Raw genomic sequence first — 19,220 nt, 5'->3', positions numbered from 1 at the left:
CAGCGCGTTTGATATTGCAGTTTTTTTTTTTGTGTGTGTCTGAAAAATTTTACAATGTGTGGAGTACTACTAAGACTATTATGAGTTAACATTACAACAGTAATGATAAGGACTACTGGAGTGCTAGCAAGACCAGGAAGTTATAATGTCTACAATAATATTAATAATATAATAATACGAGCTAAGTCGTCAAAGTCTTCTACACTTTGGTTGGATCGTCAAAAGAATGATCATTATACTAAAATGGCAAAGAAACAATATTATAGATCAAGAGCAGCTTTCAAGCTAAAAGAGATAGATGATAAATTTCGGTTATTTAATAAAAATTCAAAAAATATTGTTGATTTAGGATTTGCCCCTGGTGCGTGGACTCAGGTTGCCATTGAGAGAATGAATCGTGTAGGAATTAAGTCAAAGATATTGGGAGTAGATTTAATAAATTGTGCTCCACCTCTGGGTAGTCACTTTATTCAGGGAGATATATATTCTAGAAAAACTCATAATGATATAAGAGAATTTTTTGTTCCAAAGGATGAAGATAATGGTGATGAAGAAATCGACATGCCTGTAGATTTGATTATAAGTGATATGATGTCAAATACTTCAGGAATCGGGCATATTGATCATCTTGCTAGTATGGATCTTTGTGATGCAACTATGATTCTTAGTTTAGGTTTATTAAAAACAAGAGGATGTATGGTCATGAAATATTATAGAGGTTTAGAAGGACAATTAATAACTGAAAGATTGCATACTATATTTGAAAGGGTATATGATTTTAAACCAGATTCTTCCCGAGATCAGCTGAAAGAGAGTTATCTCATTGGATTAAGAAAAAGAAGGAACTTATCAGTAGATGATGTATTTAAATAATTATTGTATATAGTAATCTATAGATCTATAAATTAACCTAAGGTTACGACCGTCTAACTAATTTCTTAGCAATGTCCCAAAGTGTTTTTCTAGCTTCAAAGACAGGAAGTAAGACTACGAATGTAAAACTAAAGAAAAGCCAAATTATATCGATAACAACCCAAGCCGTCAAGAAACCCTTGGAAAAGATATAATTAACATTACCAAGAGGAACTGGAATCAATAACGTCATGATGAAAGCTAAAATTCCAACATAAACAATATACTTCTTAAATTGTTGATCAAGATGTTTATGATCAATAATCACATTGAAGTTAATATCAAGGTCACTATCAACTTGTGAATCAGACTCAGATGTCTGTTCATTATCACCAACTTGAATATCTAATTCTTTTTCGTTGAAGCCTGCTTCTTCAAAATCATGGGACTTCACAATTCCTATAGTTCCTTTAGTATTTTCTACTAAACTCGTTCTATTTCTTGTATCATCAAAATTGAAATTAGCAGGCTTTATCAAAGATGAAACAATAGCAATGATTCCACCAGCAAAGAGAGCCGTAAGGTTACCAGCAAATGAGACCCAAGTATTAGATAAGTTAGTGACATTAATTTCACCAAGATATGCCTTACATGTAACCAACCAAACAATAAAAGCCAAAACCATTCCTCCAATAGAACCTCCAACTGCACCTACCTTGTTTAAATCCTTCCAAGTAAACGATAATGCTATTGGGAAAACAGCAGAAGCAGTCAGGACACCAAGGAAATTAAATAACCAACCCATATTGATTTTTGCGGCACCATAGAAAATTGCAGCCAAACCAGAAGCAAATGCTGCCCATAAGAATACAGAAATTTTGGCAGCTCTAACAACTTCGTTAGGAGAAGCATTTGGCTTGATATATCTTTTAAAGATATCATAGGACATCAATGTAGAAGTTGCAATCAATTCACCAGCAAAGGAAGAAGTTACTGAGAAGAAAATGAGAACTAACATCATTGCCGAACCAGTTTTACCCATCAAATATACAGCTGCAGCAACTGCTGGAAGACCTTCACCAACTTCAAATTCACTTAAAGTAGGGAAATCAGGATTTCCAGAAAGTGCTTGTGCTGCTAAACCTAAAGTTAAACCCATTGAAAGAGGAATAACAAACCAACAAATCAGCGCAAAGAAATAAGCTCTCGAAGTAACTCTTGGATCAGCAGCTACTGCTCTCGACAAGTAAGCTTGGTCATTGACAACCAATCCAAAACCTGTAATAATACTAATGATAGCAAAAATTCCACCTTGACTAGATTTAAATGTCAAGAAAGATCCATTATAATTTCCACTGATTGGTTCTGGGACAGTTTCCAATAATTCCCACATTTTACTTACAGATCCAAGTTTTTCATTCGAAACATAAACTTCAAAGGCAAATACAATAAGAAATATAAGAATAATAGTTGTATGGGAAGCATCAGAAATAAATGTTGCTCTTAATCCACCAAATGATACATATATGGCAACACCAAATGGGATCAAGAAAATTGTAGCATATTGACTTATACCTGTAATGGCTTGAAACACAGATGAACCTCCTAACAAAATACATGAACTCACAATTGCATTACATAAGAAACCACAAAATAAGAAACTTAAATGTCCTGCTCGACCAAATCTGAAATAACCCATCTCAGGAAATGTAGTAACTAAATTAGCATTCTTTTTGATTTTACTTGAAATAATGGAAAATACCGATACTTGCAATAGACCACCAATGGCATACCAATAACTTCCACTAATTCCAATGGTGTAACTCTTCACAGCAGATTCTAAAATTGTTAAACTCCATGTCCAATTTGACAAAATACCACTTAACATTAAACCAAACCCAATAGATCTACTACCTGAAACAAATTCATCAACTTTTCTTGAATTATATTTACTAAACTTATTTTGAATGTAAGTGACATAGTTCATCACAATTGCAAAGAAGGCACCACCTCCTACAATGACAGCATATCCTGCTGCTGATGGTAAACTTGGCTGCATTGTCTAATTATTACTTGGTCAGTTTTATAGCTTTTAAAACTTAAAAAAGATCTCAATCACGGCTAGCTTATATATAAAACCAATCCTTAAATTCATTTCTGTAAATATCTATGATGTAGAGTGTGGCTTGGAACAGCACAAATCCCATTGTGTTAAGCTGATTATGTGAGTTAATTTAACTCAACTAGATTTAACTGCAAGTCAATTTAATTATAAATTATACTTAAATTACTAAATCGATAAATTACCAAAATGGATATTTCCGACGGAAGATTTCTTTTCCAAATGTGGTCAGATTGCACAATGTATCGGGTCGGATCCTTACCTGCTCATAGTTAAAAACAGAAAGTGAATCACCATAATGAGTTGTCCTGTGGCGCTAACACAGATGTGGCATATTACAATGATTAATTGTGGTCTGGAATTCTATTTAAAGAATCCGATTTTCGGTATCTATATTCAGGGGACAGAAAATATTTTGACAATATAATTAAGGCATAATATTTCATTAATTAATGGGTGGACATCTCATAATAATCAATATAAAATGTTAGAAGAACCTACTATTCAATTTCTTTGAATTAGTAGTAGAAAAAATATGAAAAATGAATTACCTCACTAACTTTATTTTGACATATTCCCAAGGGGAGGTGAGCGCAATTACAATTGCAAGAGCGTGCTTAGAAAATATTTGCAGCAGTAATTGATGTTTGGATGTTTAAGTTCGCACTAAAATCTACCCGACCCGTAGCGTTGTGGCTCCATCAGATAAGTAGCCGTTTTTATTATTATTTTGGTAACTAATCAATCCAAACTGTGGCATATCGACTAAATTGACTATAATTAAAAAATGATCCCATAAAGAGCGCAAGCGGCGTGGTAATAGCCGGTATAAGAATATAATATAAGCTATGTAAAACGATAAATTTGATAATTGCCATAGTAACAATTTTGTAATAACCATCGGCTTTCAACAATGACTCAATTAGATGTCGAATCAATTGATAAAAAGTATAATGTCAGACCCTTTGTAGAAGCTACTCCTTCAAAATCAAAGGTAGATGTAATTGAATTAGATGCTATTGATTTATCTTTGTTTAAAGAGGGTCCAGGACATCTCAAGCAAAGACAAGAACTTGCTGCAAAACTTGAAAAATCGCTCTCCACTTACGGGTTCTTTTCCTTAATAAATCATGGTATTGATACAGAGGAATTTGAACATCTTAGATCGGTTGCTCAATCATTATTAGAATTGCCTGAAGAGGTCAAGCGTCAATATTTGGCAGGTGCTTTGACATCGGATTCAGAAGATAGAAGTATTTCGTTAGGTGGTGAAAGAGGTGCAGGATTTAAACCAAGAGGTTATTGGTCTATGAAGAATGGTGTTACTGATTCTATTGAGCATTATAATTTTAGAGATTTACAACAAGCTCAACTTTTTGATAAAAATAGACCATATCCTGAAATAGCAAGGGCTCACTTACCAGAAGTTGCTCATTATTTCCGTTATTTACATCAAACTATATTGAGAAAGATAACTATATTGTGTGACATTATCTTCGAATTACCTGAGGGGTTTCTCTGGGAGAATTACTTCAAAGTGATAGATGGGGATTTATACAATTCAGGTTCTGGATTTGGTAGATTTATGTTATATCATGCTATGAAGAAAGAAGATGAAGTCAAAGTTGATAAAAATTGGTTAAGGGGTCATTCAGATGGAACTGGTTTCACATTTATTACTTCTCAACCAATTTTATCTTTACAAATTAGGGACTATTATAGTGGTGATTGGAAATATGTTGGACATACGCCAAATGGGTTGATTGTAAATATTGGTGATGCTATGGAATTCATTTCAGGGGGATATTTCAAATCGTCAATTCATCGTGTTGTAACTCCACCGGAAGACCAAAAACAATTCAAAAGATTGGTTCTTATTTACTTCTGCAATCCTAAGCAACCTGCAGTTTTAGACCCCGAACCACTCAATTCTCCTAAATTGAAAAGACTTGGTTTTGACAAACCAAAGGAATGGGAAAAGATAGTATTTGCCCAATGGGATGATGAAAAGGGTAGATTATTTGGAAAGAAGGCAGTTAATGATACTAACAATGATGAACCAAATTTGGTATTATTATATGGTAGACTCCATGAAAGATGGCATCAAGCAGAATCAAATTTCTCCTTGGATGAAGCTAGAAAGAGATTTAATGTTATAACTATTTAATTTAAGTCTAATAATGTCTATAAAGTCTAAATTCTAGATAATTCGTATAAAATTTGAGCAGCAGAAGCGTTGTCCATAAGATTTTTTATAGTAGCGGCATTTGGATCATTATTACAATAAATTGAATCATCCAAAGTAAATACTTGATTATCAGGGTAAACGTCCTCATAGTCATTGAACATTTTTTGTGTTCCACCTGTAGCCAGATCGTAATATAAATAAGAATCATCAGGGTCTTGAAGGAAATTGTAAATATAATTTCCTTGCTTAAGGATTTTAGTCTTTAAATCTTCAAATTCATTTTGCCATTGAACATTGTTAAATAGGTCAGCATATCCAGCAAAGAGTAAATGAACATATTCCAATTTATTGTTCAACATTCCAATACCATCAATAAAAGCAGAATCCTCTAAGGCAGCTTGCCCTAACAGAATGGCTTGATTTAAGTAAGTTGAGTTTTGGGTATATTTGTACATGTATGATAAGGCACTTATACCAGTTCCCACAGTGTATGTTAATTTACCAGTATTAACATTTGTAATATCATTAGCATCTAGCCCATCGTAAAATAATTTATCATTTGGATCTTGTAAATATTGAAACATAAAATTCATGCAATCCTCAGCAAAATTTAACAAGGTGGAGTTTTGAGTGATAGAATACAACCTCATTGCAGCCAAAGCAGATTCAGTTGTAGAAATTGAAGCTACATAATTTTGCTTGTAACTCCATATCACCCCACCAGTGGAAGGATTCCATTGACTGATTAAGAAATCTACGATTTCTTGAGCTGAATACAAATATTCTAAATTTCCAGTGGCTGTATAGCCATCAATCATGACCCAAGCCACTTGAGCATTATCGTCACTATAAATATCATCATCATCAGCTTCAGTTGCGGAATAAACGTTTAAATTTGAATTTTTATATTTGTAGATGTTAGCAATAGTGGCATGTATTTTTGCAACATCACCGGAATCAGTGATAGCTCTACCTATTACAGCTTGATTCCAAACTACAGGTTGTGAATAGTTAGATCCGCCACAAGAATTGTCGTCATTGTTCCACTCAGATACTGAATCATCCCAAAACCTGGTCCAGATCTTCTGAATTGTTTGTTCGAATGCATCAGAAGGAATATTTTGAGTTACAAAAGAACCTGCAGCAGTTGTACTTGAAATTGAATTAGTAGCTGTACTTAAAGAAAACGTATTAGAAACAAGAGAAGTTTCTGGTGATGCAGAATAGGTGGAAGTTACCACAGGTGTAGTATAGGTAGGAGTAATTAAAGGTTGGTAAGCATTGACAGTTTGATAGAAAGTTACTATATTAGTTGTATATACAGTTTCAACTACCACATCTCTCTTGATTGCAAAGGGCAAACTTTGAACTATGCCTACTAAACTTAAGGATAGTATAAGGGTGAGTAAATACATCTTCTACTTAGTTGCAGTAGCAATAATATTCAGTGCCGAATAAAAAACATATTAATCTCATACATTTATATACTTCTAAATCTCAAACATCTTAGCCAAGACATTAGCAAGTGTTGTTTGAGTATCTCCTCATCTCGCTTTTAATCGTCGCAAATATGAAACATTTGGATGCAAATTCCAACCTTACATTAGCCGAAAAATACAGCATGCAGAGAAAATTAAATTTGAAACATTTCCGCGACATCGATATGAAAAATAAATTTTAGTTTAGTATAGCCAATATACACGAATTTTCACATCTGGTAGATTCTATGACGTATTAAGTGTTTTAGATGAGCGAAATTAAGCAATATTTGAAGCATCCTATATTGGTAAATCCGACCAGCTGGATAAAGAGTCGTCCAATAGAGCATGCCTCCAAGTTGTACTTCAAAGATTTTTACAAACCTGAACTTCTAGAAAACAATCCATATGCGAAGGGACTTGTGGATACTAAGGCCGATGGTATGACGAATAGGTATCCTATAGGTTCCCTAATTCGGTTGACAGCTTCTATGACTGCTGGACAGGATAATACGTATCAAGTATTTCCAATTTTCAAAAATGCAATTACTTCAGATAAGTATTATTTCACATCCCATTACATGACCAATGACGAATTCTATATTAAGACTATAGTAGTAGATCAAGGATACAGAAATGCTCCCAAATTCCTTCCAAGGAAGATTTCAAGCCGGCATCAGGGACTGTTTAACAGTGAATTCGTTCCAAATTTCATTGAATTGTTAGAGAAGAATTATGAAGATGGTATTGATGAAATGCTTAATAACATTGAAGATACAAACACGACTAATTTTGGTATTGATGAACCTAAAATGATTTTGAGAAAAGAAGGTCCATTAGTTAATATTGAAGATGTGCTGACAATTATTAATATAACTAAATTATGTGATAAGTTTACATCTACAAGTGATGAGATAGTACTATCTTATGTTTCTCATTCTGAACTATGTGAATTGATACTTCGGTACTTAACTTTCAAGTTTGAACTGAGAGAAACAAAAAGTTCCCTTTAATGTTTACGACTATACGACCCATAATAATGTCTCATTTATTAATAGAATCTCTATAAAAAGCATAAATATATAATTTCAGTAAATGATTTAGAACCAAAAAAGCATACTGAATAATCCGATAAAGACCCTTGTATAAATTGAATCGTTATTGACATTACTACCAGAACTCTTCTTAGAAGAAGAAGCAGAGGATGCAGCGGGAACTGAAGATAAGCTATCAACAACAGCATTACCATCACTTGAAATCCACGAGTTGAAGTCAGATGCAGAAATAACTTCGTCAAAAGTAGTAGAATTAGAAACCCAGACAATAGCATTACCATTTGAGTCAAAACTAACACCACCAACCATTGATCCTTGAGTATCTCTTGGGATATAACCATTTATTTGTAATCCAGTTTCAATATCATCAGTTCCTTGATAATCATGGATTGTAGTAAATAATTGATTAACTTCACTTTGAGTATTGTTCTTGACCTCAAAAATATCAAATTCACCACATCCAGATCTCCAACAGGAACAATTAACATTATCAGAATATTGAGCAGTTCTTGGAATATTGGCATTTAATAACCAAATGGCAGGCATGTTATAGTTAGCAGTCCAACCTGGTAATTCAGATTCATCTGGCATTTCAAAGTCAAATATGAACATCTTTGTAGTACCAAAGAATCCATGATAAGCAGGGATATCTGATCTATAAACACCACAGTCATTTCCATAACCTGATGGACCACAAGAAACGTTTGAAAAAATTGAAATTTCTTGATTTGATAAGAGTTTTGTGTTTGCTGCCAAGATTTCCGAACTACTTGAAGCATTAACACCATCGGAATCAGCATAGGATAATCCTAAACCAAGACAAGTTGAATTTTGACCTGCATTATTTAAAAATGTAACATTCTGTGAAGTTTGACTTTCAGCATCATAGTATGATAATCTTGTCCAATTGGAACTTTGTGCATCACCATGAACAAAGTTATCACTAACATAAAAGGCAAATTTATTTAAAACTAATGGACCTCTAAAATGAACAGAAACATCACCATTTAATGGAGCATTTGGGCCCGAGAAATCAACAGGGGCAGGATTAACTTGACATGAACAAGTATCTGAATAAATATTATCTAATTGACTGACCATATTGAAAGTTCCCGAAAACCCAAAGTTCAGGAATTCAAGCACTTCAGCTTGTTGAGGACTTGAACTAGCTCTTTTAACATATGAGACTTTACTAGCTGTGACTTGAGTACTCAAAAGAGCAACAGAAATGAAAGAAGCAATGAAGGTTGGTATTTGCATCTTCCTCGTGGTTATTAGGTTATGATAATTTTATAGTGAAATACAGTAAACGAAAGGTAAGAAAAAGGAATCAAGAGTTATAAAGTAAACGAGAGATGCGTAGTTACGAAAATTACAATATAGGGAACTACACAATATTTACATGTCCTAGAATCCCGATGATACCCAGCCCCAAGCGAAGTGTTCTAAGTACCTTGATGCGTTGCATACTATGCAGGTCGTCTAATTTTAGATCATATATGTTAGTCGTGTACTATTTACATATTTTCTCAATGGGGCAATGCGTTTTAGATTTGTTATAGTATGTGGGCCGACAAAGCCTGCTTTAATTAGGGGAAGTTCCTGGATAGTTTAGGGGCAAGGGAACAATAGCCAATAAGAAGAGTCGAATTAGCCTGTGTTTTTTTAATCGCCAATATTCTGTACTTGTAAAACTTGATAGATGCGGGTAGATGCGCCATGCTTTTTATTCACTCAGGGTGCTGCGAATGTAGGTTGCATGGCTGCAAGGGTACACGAATCAAGGCACTTTAGAGTAATAATAATAATAATAATAATAATGATAGTAATGATAATTGTATATAGTACATATTTATTCTATACCTACCCAAGTGTCACCTAAATAATCGTACAACTTTCGAGTCTCCAGATCAAGCTCTATAATGGTCCCTTTCTGAAGATTGTCACCGTAACCAATTTGACTGACCCCACACCAAAGATAACTATTACAGAGATTATGAACCATAAACCAAGCCCTTGTTGGCTCATCCTCCTTATTATCACAGAATGTTTCCTCTTTGTTTTTGAAGGGAGGAATAATGACATGCTTGAGACGAAGTGGTTCGTAATAAAATGTCTTCAAATCTTTTTCAGTATCTAATGGTGGATCATATCTATTGTCTTGATTCTTCAAATCGTCTTCGTATTTGACTTTATTATGTTGACCACATAAATGGAACCCTGAATTAAACCAAATTAATTCGTTAGTTTCATCATCTACATGAGCAGGATGGGCTGAACAAATTTCTTGAGCTAGACGTTCTTTACCATTCTTTTTAATCACAGGTTTCTGCAATTGACCAGCTGCTGCTGCATTATACTTGTTAAATTCAAATTGTTCGTTCCCATTGATAATAAATACTAACCAGAAAAGTTCCTTTTCACCATGACTTCTACCTTTAAAAAGGTCCATAAAATTTAATTGAGGTAATAATAATAGTTTATCAAAATGTTTTGCTTTATTTAAAACCACAACTCCAGATTCCATAAAATGATACATACCTGTCATAGCTTCTAACTCTAATGTTTTTGACGTTATCATTGGGAAGTCAAAAAAAATAGAATCAAGTACTGATGGTGTCATTTTTCTAAAGAAATACAGATCTGAATTGGGTCTAAATTCCGGAGTTGTTCTATCCTTGTAGAAAAGAGCACCTCCAGATTTGTATTTATTATTTTCAAAGAACCAAGTTGGTGGTTTAAGTATGACTGAATCAGCATCTAATAAAATGAATTCTTCGAATGAATTAAATACTGTTGCTAATAATTTATTTCCAAATCCGAGGAATTTATCACGATACTGTTCTTGAACTACATTGAAAACGTTTACAAACCAAATATCTTGTTGTGGTAAGCCATAATCATACTTTTGGGGTAATAAATGCTTTACTTTTTGGAATGAAGAAGGGAAATCTTTAACATTCTCTCTGGCAGCTTGAACTATTTTCCTCTTACTTGCAGCTGAAAGATTGTCATAATAAACAATTTGTATTGGATAAGTATTCAAATGTGCTCTCAATAATTTAATTAAATTAACGGTATCATCAACATGTTTTGTACCTACAGTTAAAACGATACCCTTTCCATTTAATGAATTCTTAAACTTATTTAAGAAACATCCCTTCTCATTAATTGGTTTAGATTTTGTGAATCTTGGTGGAGACATCTGTATATCCCCTGTCCATTTTTCAAAAATAGGGAAATGAAATGATAACCATGGATAAAGACGATGCTCTAAATCTGAACATTCTTCCAATGGATTAATTTTAACGGCAATTTCATCTTTTGTATATCTGAAACGGGATTCTTGACCTTTATTGATTGTTCTTAAGGACTTCACATATTGGATTTGTTTATTAAATAATTTCTTAGTATCAGATTTTACCTTTACATCATCTCCGTATATATAACATTTGTTGAAGATTCTTAAATGACTTAGCATATCCAGGGCCTTTTGTTCTACTTTTAAGGTTTGATTCCAAAATTTATCATATTGGGACCTGATAAATCTGTCAAGGTCACGGTATTTAATATCGTTTTCGTTTTCAATACTGTATTTCTCTTTAAATGCTTCCTTCAAGTCCTTAGTTTTAGATGCTCTCCATTTTGTATAATCAAAATCATTCTTATCAATTAGTGGTAATCGTTCGTTGGGATTTATTGCCCAATTATGATCGAACAGGTACAAATTCTGGAAATATAAATTACAACGTTGATTGAAGTCAAGTTGCCCCATTACCAGTTTTAAATCAGGATGGTTATTGTATATATTTTGGTAATTAGAAGAAAATGATGGCCTGACATTCCTGTTATCTTCCAAATATTCCAGTTGATAAAGTAGTACTGGATCTGATTTTAAAATTGAAGTATTTAAAGGAATATAATCATCGATCCTATGACTTATTTTATTTTCATTTTCGAACAGGTTAACAGCACCATAATCCTCTAAACCATTCTGATAATGTTTATTGTTAATAACTGAATCAAACTTATCATAATGGTAAAAATATATATATAGATTTAATGATATTATCCAACAAAGAATACCAGCACAAGTGAAAAATCGGCCTGATTTATACTTAATTGCCATGGTAAATGGATATGGGGTACTTTAATTTGGCAACAGGGCCTGATGAATACAAAAATCAATAAGTAAAAATCAAAGAAAATATAGAAATTAATAAAAGAATATGTAAATATTTAAAAAAATGACAGCATATGTGTAGACAGACAATAAAGTCAAATTTTACAAAGTTTCATAAGTAGATGTAGTGCTTATTTTGTTGGTTATTACTACAGATAAGCCCTAACAAGAGTGTGTAAATTACAGTTGTATAGAAATGGCTTATGTGGAGTTTAACCCAGTTCTATAAATATATTTTAAAGATTTATTTACGAGGTAAATATTTTTAAGTTTGGCTAAATTAAGAGAACCAAAAAGTGTCGCAAAGACTTGGAATCTTGGAAATTACTTCAATTTTAATACAATATTTTCTGTCAAAAGTAAATAAGCTTTCTTTGATCAATCTAAACTTTATTTAACCTATAAGAATGATGGCCAGGGGTTTATTCGATGATGATTTAGTTTTGGCTCCTATCTTAAGCCTGTTCGCAAAGTCAACATTCCTAACTACGTCAAACAACGTTTTAATTAGGGGGTGGCAGTGCGACCCACGTTTTCGCAATTCTACACATAATAAATGTCCAATATCTTTAAGCGAGGAATCCGACAATTTCTGTTTAACGAGCTGTTTCACTATGCAGTATGTATAATTGACACAAATTACAATCGAGCTTACATAAGAAAAAAAGTGTCAAAATTCATTCTCAATTGCAATTGCTATAAAATGGGACTGTTTTCATAATTATTTAGTAGCACTAACAGCAGTTCATAGGAATCCATTTGATCAAAGATTACGTCTCTACCAACCAATATCATCATGAATAATATTAAGTAGTTGGAAGTGGATTATACTACTTTCAATTATGGAGTATCACCATTAATAAAATAGAAAATCAAGTGGCTTCGTGCGCATAAGGATCTACGTAACTCACGTATATAGTGATTCAGTATGATGTTTTGATACAAATTATAGGTAATTGCATTTTTATAAACTATTCAAATATATAGAACCCTATCTCTTTACTCATTTCCCACCCAGATATCACCTAAATATTTGAAGTAATCCCTTTCTTCTTTGGAAAAATTAATAATAGTACCATTATGGTAATTTTCTCCTGCTCCAATAGAACTATACGTACACCACATATAATCATGACATAATACGTGAGTCATCTCCCAACCAGTAGGAGGCTCTTCTTCGGAATTTGGGAAGTCATTATGGTGAGCATCTATGAATGGCGGTATAATTGCATGTACTATATCTATAGGATCATAGTAGTATTTTCTGATTTCTTCTACAGTTTCAAACGTTTTTAGGTATCTGTTTCCTTGTTTCTTAAGATCATTCTCATAATCAACTAAATGGTACTTTCCACAGAAATGAAACCCAGAATTTAACCAAACTAATGAATCGTCAGCATCACTTAAATGAGCTGGATGAGCATTACAAATTTGCTTAGCTTGATATGGTTTACCATTCTTCCTAACTCTATCAGGTTTTATCTCACCAACTGCTGCAGCGAAGTATTTATCAAATTCATAATCCTCATCTCCATTAACAGCAAATGCTAACCAAAAGAACTCCTTCTCACCATATATTCTATGCTTAAATGGACTCATGAAGTATAATTGGGGCATCAATAAAATTGAATTAAAATGTCTAATTCTATCAAGTGCTACAACACCAGCTTCCATAAAATGGAACTCACCATTCATACCTTCCAAGTCAAGAGTTTTTTCACTAACCATTGGAATTCCAAACATGACTGAATCAATTGATGATGGAAACATTTTCTTGAAAAAGTGGGTGTCTGATTCGGGCCTAATATCTCCAGTACTTCTATCCTTATAAAAATAAGCTCCTGATTCTTTATATTTGGCAATATCAAAGAACCAATTTGGATTCTTGAATATAACTATATCCGAGTCGACCAAGATGAATTCTTCGAATGAGTTGAATACTGTAGCTAACAATTTATTACCATAAGAACTGAACTTATCTCTATATTTTTCATGAACAGCATTAAATGCATTTACAAACCAAATCTCTTGTTTTGGTAATCCATGATCGTAATTATCACGGAACATATGACTGATATTTTCAAATGATGCTGGTAAATCTTTAAATGGTTCACGAGCCGCTTTGACAATCTCTTTCTTGGTATTTGCTCCAAGATTATCATAATACACTATTTGAATTGGGAGAGTATTATCTAGGGCTCGTAATAGTTTGATTAAATTCAAAGTATTTTCAAGATGAGTATCTCCAAGAGTTAATACAATACCTCTTCCATCCAAATCAGATTTAAATTTTGATAAGAAACAACCATTATTATTATTTTTATCTAGATTAGGAGTTGAACTTTTATAATTATTATATTTAGGAGGATGCAACTGAATATCCCCATTCCATTTTTCAAAAATAGGATAATGCATTGATAACCAAGGGTATATTCTCATTTCCAAGTCATTACAGTTTTTAGTATTTATTTTAACTGTTTTCTCATCGGATGTGAATTGAAATGAAGGAATGTCCCGTCCAATAATTTTAGAAAACCTTTTTTGACTTTCAATGAATTGATCTTTAGCTTGTTTATCTTTTGTAAGATAACACTTATTAAATACTTTCAAATTATTGATCATATCTACTGATTTTTGCTCAACTTTCAAAGTTTGATTCCAGAACAAGGTATACCTATATTTGATGAATTCTTCTAATTTTTCATTATCGATATCATCATCCTCACCAAGCTTATGTTGTTGTTTAAATTTATCTTTCATCTCATTCATTTTATTATGTTTCCATGTTCTATAGGCGAATTCATTTCTTCCTTCGAGTGGCAATGCTTCATCTGGATTGACATACCAATTATGACGATTTAAGAATAAATGTTGGAAATATAAATCACATCGTTCTTGAAAATCCAAATTAGCGATAATTTCTAATGGCTCAGGATGATGTTTAAAGATAGATTCATAATTGGTTGAAAATATGGGCTTGATATTTCTATCATCTTTCAATTCTGCAAATCGTTGATATAACGTTATAGTTGTACTATCTAAAATAGAAGTATTTAGTCCTTGATAGATTCTCATATTATTATATTCATCACTATCTTCGAATTCAAAGGACCAACCATTGGTGTCATCGTAGTCTTCATTGTCTGAAGTTCCTTTAGTATTAGTTATATTCTTTAAACTTTCTGATATGGTGTCGGCATGGTAGAGGAATATATACACATTTAGTATTATTATCCAAGCTCCAAGTATTACCTGTATTGTATACCTAGAAAGTCGTAATTTCATATTGAGTCTATTATTGTATTACAGAGGTTGGATATATAAAAACCAGACAACAGCTTGGCAATTAGAGTTTATAAATGTCCCCACTTCTTAAGTCAGATCTACAAAGGAAGATGAAATTATTGCATTTATTTTTATTAATATTTTATTATCTTATAGTTGAATTTTTGAACCCTGTGTCTTCAATAGGTAATGAGGCGTGTGTTAGCCTTGTAATAATCACACATGTCAACTCTGTACAGAAGATATTCTTTTCTAAAATCAACAGCAATGCATAGCCTTGAAATAATTTACAGATATAAATGAGAGAATCTACCACCAGTTATAATTCGGTTATGTAAAGATTTCAAATGTACTATTGTCAAAGACTAGCCTAATTGAAATACCTATAAATCATAACATACCCCACTTTGAAATTCTATAGTTTTCAGAGAGATTCCAGAAAATTAGAAATAGAAATTTTCCAGAATATAATGGAACTAAGTTTTAGATTTGTTCTAATTATAGTCTGCGAAAACGGTTTTGTTACTGTTCATAACCAAGTTTAACCAGTTAAAAGGTAATAAATAATTTACTAATTATAGTTTAAGGTTTGTGGCATTGTTGAAGTTGTGTTAGTTTAGGTTTCACCACTTTTGAGTTGAAATAACAAAAACACCTCAAGTAGTGGCTAATCTTCATTAATTGATGTGCTCATAATCCTCATTTAGTATTTGCTACGCCTTCTTTGTATAAATATTAGGGCGTATATTTTTTGGCCTATTTCTGTAAAAAAATAAACCTCCCAAGATTTTGAGAATTTATTTTTGTCAGAAACCGGAAGTCGTTCACTTCTTTCTTTCAATTTTTCTGTCCCGACCAAAATGTCTGCTGAACAAAAAAAGACAAATTCGAATCTAAACCAGAAATACTAACTGCACTACATACATATCAGAAAAAATATATACCATCTGCATTAAGTATAATTTGAAAAATTCAAACCTCTGACTTTGGTGCCTGGACGTGAATTCACTGATTGTGGTAGAAGATTGTGATGAAAATATAACTTAAAGTTGTTGTGTAATCTTTGGTTTGTATCTCCTACTTTTCAAGCTTAAAAAGATCTTAGTGCTAAAGGTGACTAACTAGCAGCCACTACTACGCAAAAGAGTTCAGTACGCAGCCTAAGTCATTAAAGCTCATCACCATAATTAAGCTCAGATCAGATAAGTGCACAGTACTAAATCCCATCGCTAACCATAGTAAAGAATTATCCAACTCCAAGTCGACTTTTATATTTAATATTTAATTAATAACTATAATTTTTAATTTAAATTCAATTCATATTACTTCAGAGCACTATATCTTTATCATACATATCGATGCTTCCACTCAAACGTATCCTTGTGGAGGCTGATACGCGTTTCATAAGAATAATCTTTGCAGTTATCGCCTTTATCTGGGTTTTTGCATTATATCTGTACTTATTATTGTATCATTACGACACCATCTCAGAAAAAGTTCAAACTTTGAAGGATAAGGGTGCATCTCAATTCAAATCAAGTGAAGGTTATGAAAATACAAAGTACTCAGATTGGAAGTTCTCATCTGATGAGAATGATAAGAGTTATCATGATGTTCATCAATATTCTCCATTGAATGTATCAATATTACAGCATGAGGCCATCACCAATTATCAAGCTCAATTTAATGTCAAGGATGCTAGAAATATTTATCCTATTTATTCATCTAATTATGATAATATCTTTAAAAACCATCCTAATCCGGCTAGTATTCTTGGAAATTTGGATTTCAATCAACGTTGTGAGTTATACTTCCAGAATTTGTATATGGATAATCACAATTGGTTTGTTGATCCAAATGAATTACTTCCTTTAGATAACAAGCATGAATTCGATTGGTATACATTTAAGCATGTTTACTTTGAAAAGAATTTGAAGAAGTATATGGAAGAGAATGAACTTGAATCAGAAAATGAAGTGGTCGATAAAGATTTACTTGCCTATATTTCAAAGGAATATGAAACTTTCTGGAATCAGACGTTAAAGGTTGAACAAAAGGCGGTGGATATATTGAGTCATTTAAGAATCTTTAATAAATGTTTCATATCCAGAGAAACTGTACCTTCTACTACAGATAAGTTTATCTCTACTCAGAAGAGTTATATGAAAACATTTTCAAAGAAAGCTCCAGCATTTAAATTAACGAAGGAAGAAAAGAAAGTCTTATTTAATCCATACCAAGATTGTTCTAATTTGGAAAGAAGAATGTATCCATGGTTATCATTTAACTATCCAATCTATGAGAAATGGACTGGAGAAGTTCTCTTATCTCCTCCTAAATACTTTGCTAAACCAATTTATCCAAAGCCTCCTCATATCTCAACATGCTTTTTGGAAAAATTTAAGAACGATTTAAATGGTAAAGGTTTAGTTCTTACTGTCGATGATGGGTTTATAGATGACACTATTAACTTGATTAAATTATTAAGAGCTCTTAATAATAAATTGCCAATCCAAATCGTATATTATGACAATCTTAGTTCAGATTCCAAGAAGAAAATTGTTAAGACTGCTCGTGAACAATTCAAAGATTTACCCGCATCATTCTCAAAGGTTAGACATCTCTTCCCTGATGATTATGCAAAAGGGTTACCAAAACAAGATATTTGGTTTGTCAATGTCTATAACGTCATTAATGAAAACTATAACTACAAATTTAGTGGTTATGGAAATAAACTATTAGCATCTATTTTTAATTCCTTTGAAGAATTCATTTTATTGGATGCCGATACGGTATTGGTTAAGAATCCCGAATGGCTCTTTGAAAAACCGCAATACAAGTCAACAGGAGCATTCTTTTATAGAGATAGAGTTTTTAAACATTTTAGACCTGATTCAGATACTTATTTCTTTAAAAAGACTCTTCCATCTGTTTTAGATGCAGTTATGTTTGATTTCCCAATGGCAACATCTAAAACTTTTGATATGGATGGTATGAATGGGATGTTTCATACAGTCGAGGCAGGATTACTTGTTTACAACAAGGTTAAGCATTTTAATTCGATCTTATTATTACCACAATTAAATTCCATGTTCTTGGTTAGTGATAGAGTTCACGGAGATAAAGAATTATTCTGGCTCTCCATGTCTATGGATGGTGATGAAGATTTTGAACTTAATAAATATCATGCTGCGTCCATTGGGAAGATCAATGTGCATAGACATAAATTTGATGGATCTAGTTATTTGTCAGAACAGCTTTGTTCATCACATCCATCTCATGTTGATGGAGATGATAATTCTTTGGTTTGGTTTAATTCTGGTTATCATTACTGTAGCAAATTTAAAAATATCGATTTCGATGAAGAGAGAGAAGTGTTCCATAAGTCTTTTGGTGAGACCTTTGACAGTAATGAACAATTAGAGAAGCTTTATTCTGATCCTCTTCGTATCAGACTGGCTATCATTCCAAATTTCGTTGCTAAAAATCGTACATTAACTCCAAACACAGTAGGAGAACCTGAAGCAGGGTGGGAATTATTTGATAAAGTATGTACAGGCTACATTTGGTGTGCTTACAGTTCTCAGGGTTACGGAGAAAATTATATGAGTAATACTGTCATACATTTCGATGAAGAACAACAGAATTTACTTGATTACTACGGAGATGTGTGGGTTGGATTAGAATAGACGTAATATTTACACTGCATTACATAGTACATTATAATTTAATATTAGCTGTTAAAAATACTGTGATTTTGTAGCTCTTTTCTCGTATCGTACTAACATAAAATTTGTAATAGCAAACTCTATAGTGGATCCACAAACGTAAGATAACAAAACATCGAGTCAAAAAGCCCAAGAAATCCGTCCTTCGCTTAATTAAGCACGACTCACTTTACGAGATAAAGATAAGCAATTATTAGCTTGGCTGAGATAGATAATGCCGCCTTAGTTCTTGATTCGGCACTTAGTCACCAAATTGGGCGACATGCTACCCCCTTAAATCAACAAAGCAGGAATTTAAGGATTTCGTCAAAAGTGGAAGACGTGTCGAT

At 32.7% G+C, this 19,220-nt stretch overlaps 9 protein-coding genes across 9 annotated transcripts; 4 read left to right on the top strand and 5 right to left on the bottom strand. All coding sequences in view use genetic code 12, as the record gives it.

Annotated features, from left to right (window-relative positions):
- Positions 1 to 41: 41 nt before the first annotated feature.
- On the top strand, positions 42 to 947 carry RJT21DRAFT_123727 (21S rRNA (uridine2791-2'-O) methyltransferase). Its single transcript, XM_064882757.1, has one exon. It carries the CDS (start codon positions 103 to 105, stop codon positions 871 to 873), a length of 771 nt encoding a protein of 256 aa, XP_064740622.1. The 5' UTR covers positions 42 to 102; the 3' UTR covers positions 874 to 947.
- DUR4 (Dur4p) lies at positions 895 to 3,216 on the bottom strand. The gene has a single exon (XM_064885477.1). The coding sequence runs from the start codon at positions 2,909 to 2,911 to the stop codon at positions 917 to 919; it is 1,995 nt and encodes a 664-aa protein (XP_064740621.1). The 5' UTR covers positions 2,912 to 3,216; the 3' UTR covers positions 895 to 916.
- A 583-nt stretch (positions 3,217 to 3,799) lies between these two features.
- On the top strand, positions 3,800 to 5,141 carry RJT21DRAFT_132072 (uncharacterized protein; the record flags this gene model as incomplete). Its single annotated transcript, XM_064883100.1, has 1 exon — positions 3,800 to 5,141. The coding sequence occupies exon 1, from the start codon at positions 3,888 to 3,890 to the stop codon at positions 5,139 to 5,141; it is 1,254 nt and encodes a 417-aa protein (XP_064740620.1). The 5' UTR covers positions 3,800 to 3,887.
- A 5-nt stretch (positions 5,142 to 5,146) lies between these two features.
- On the bottom strand, positions 5,147 to 6,263 carry FAV3 (Fav3p). The gene has a single exon (XM_064880519.1). It carries the CDS (start codon positions 5,978 to 5,980, stop codon positions 5,168 to 5,170), a length of 813 nt encoding a protein of 270 aa, XP_064740619.1. The 5' UTR covers positions 5,981 to 6,263; the 3' UTR covers positions 5,147 to 5,167.
- Positions 6,264 to 6,561: 298 nt separating this feature from the next.
- Positions 6,562 to 7,673, top strand: RJT21DRAFT_116892 (uncharacterized protein). The gene has a single exon (XM_064880518.1). It carries the CDS (start codon positions 6,910 to 6,912, stop codon positions 7,651 to 7,653), a length of 744 nt encoding a protein of 247 aa, XP_064740618.1. The 5' UTR covers positions 6,562 to 6,909; the 3' UTR covers positions 7,654 to 7,673.
- On the bottom strand, positions 7,674 to 9,078 carry PGA52 (Pga52p). The gene has a single exon (XM_064880517.1). It carries the CDS (start codon positions 8,953 to 8,955, stop codon positions 7,741 to 7,743), a length of 1,215 nt encoding a protein of 404 aa, XP_064740617.1. The 5' UTR covers positions 8,956 to 9,078; the 3' UTR covers positions 7,674 to 7,740.
- Positions 9,079 to 9,547: 469 nt separating this feature from the next.
- RJT21DRAFT_136933 (alpha-mannosyltransferase) lies at positions 9,548 to 11,824 on the bottom strand (the record flags this gene model as incomplete). Its single annotated transcript, XM_064883279.1, has 1 exon — positions 9,548 to 11,824. The coding sequence occupies one exon, from the start codon at positions 11,822 to 11,824 to the stop codon at positions 9,548 to 9,550; it is 2,277 nt and encodes a 758-aa protein (XP_064740616.1).
- A 931-nt stretch (positions 11,825 to 12,755) lies between these two features.
- Positions 12,756 to 15,597, bottom strand: RJT21DRAFT_116888 (alpha-mannosyltransferase). Its single transcript, XM_064880516.1, has one exon. It carries the CDS (start codon positions 15,161 to 15,163, stop codon positions 12,878 to 12,880), a length of 2,286 nt encoding a protein of 761 aa, XP_064740615.1. The 5' UTR covers positions 15,164 to 15,597; the 3' UTR covers positions 12,756 to 12,877.
- A 924-nt stretch (positions 15,598 to 16,521) lies between these two features.
- RJT21DRAFT_3905 (alpha-mannosyltransferase) lies at positions 16,522 to 18,852 on the top strand (the record flags this gene model as incomplete). Its single annotated transcript, XM_064884419.1, has 1 exon — positions 16,522 to 18,852. The coding sequence occupies one exon, from the start codon at positions 16,522 to 16,524 to the stop codon at positions 18,850 to 18,852; it is 2,331 nt and encodes a 776-aa protein (XP_064740614.1).
- Positions 18,853 to 19,220: the final 368 nt, after the last annotated feature.

This window comes from Scheffersomyces amazonensis (genome assembly GCF_036850825.1).
Source record: "Scheffersomyces amazonensis strain UFMG-HMD-26.3 chromosome Unknown RJT21scaffold_1, whole genome shotgun sequence".
NCBI classification, from domain to species: domain Eukaryota; kingdom Fungi; phylum Ascomycota; class Pichiomycetes; order Serinales; family Debaryomycetaceae; genus Scheffersomyces; species Scheffersomyces amazonensis.
The sequence above is the reverse complement of the archived record's forward strand: the minus strand, read 5'-3'. Positions and strand labels throughout refer to the sequence as shown.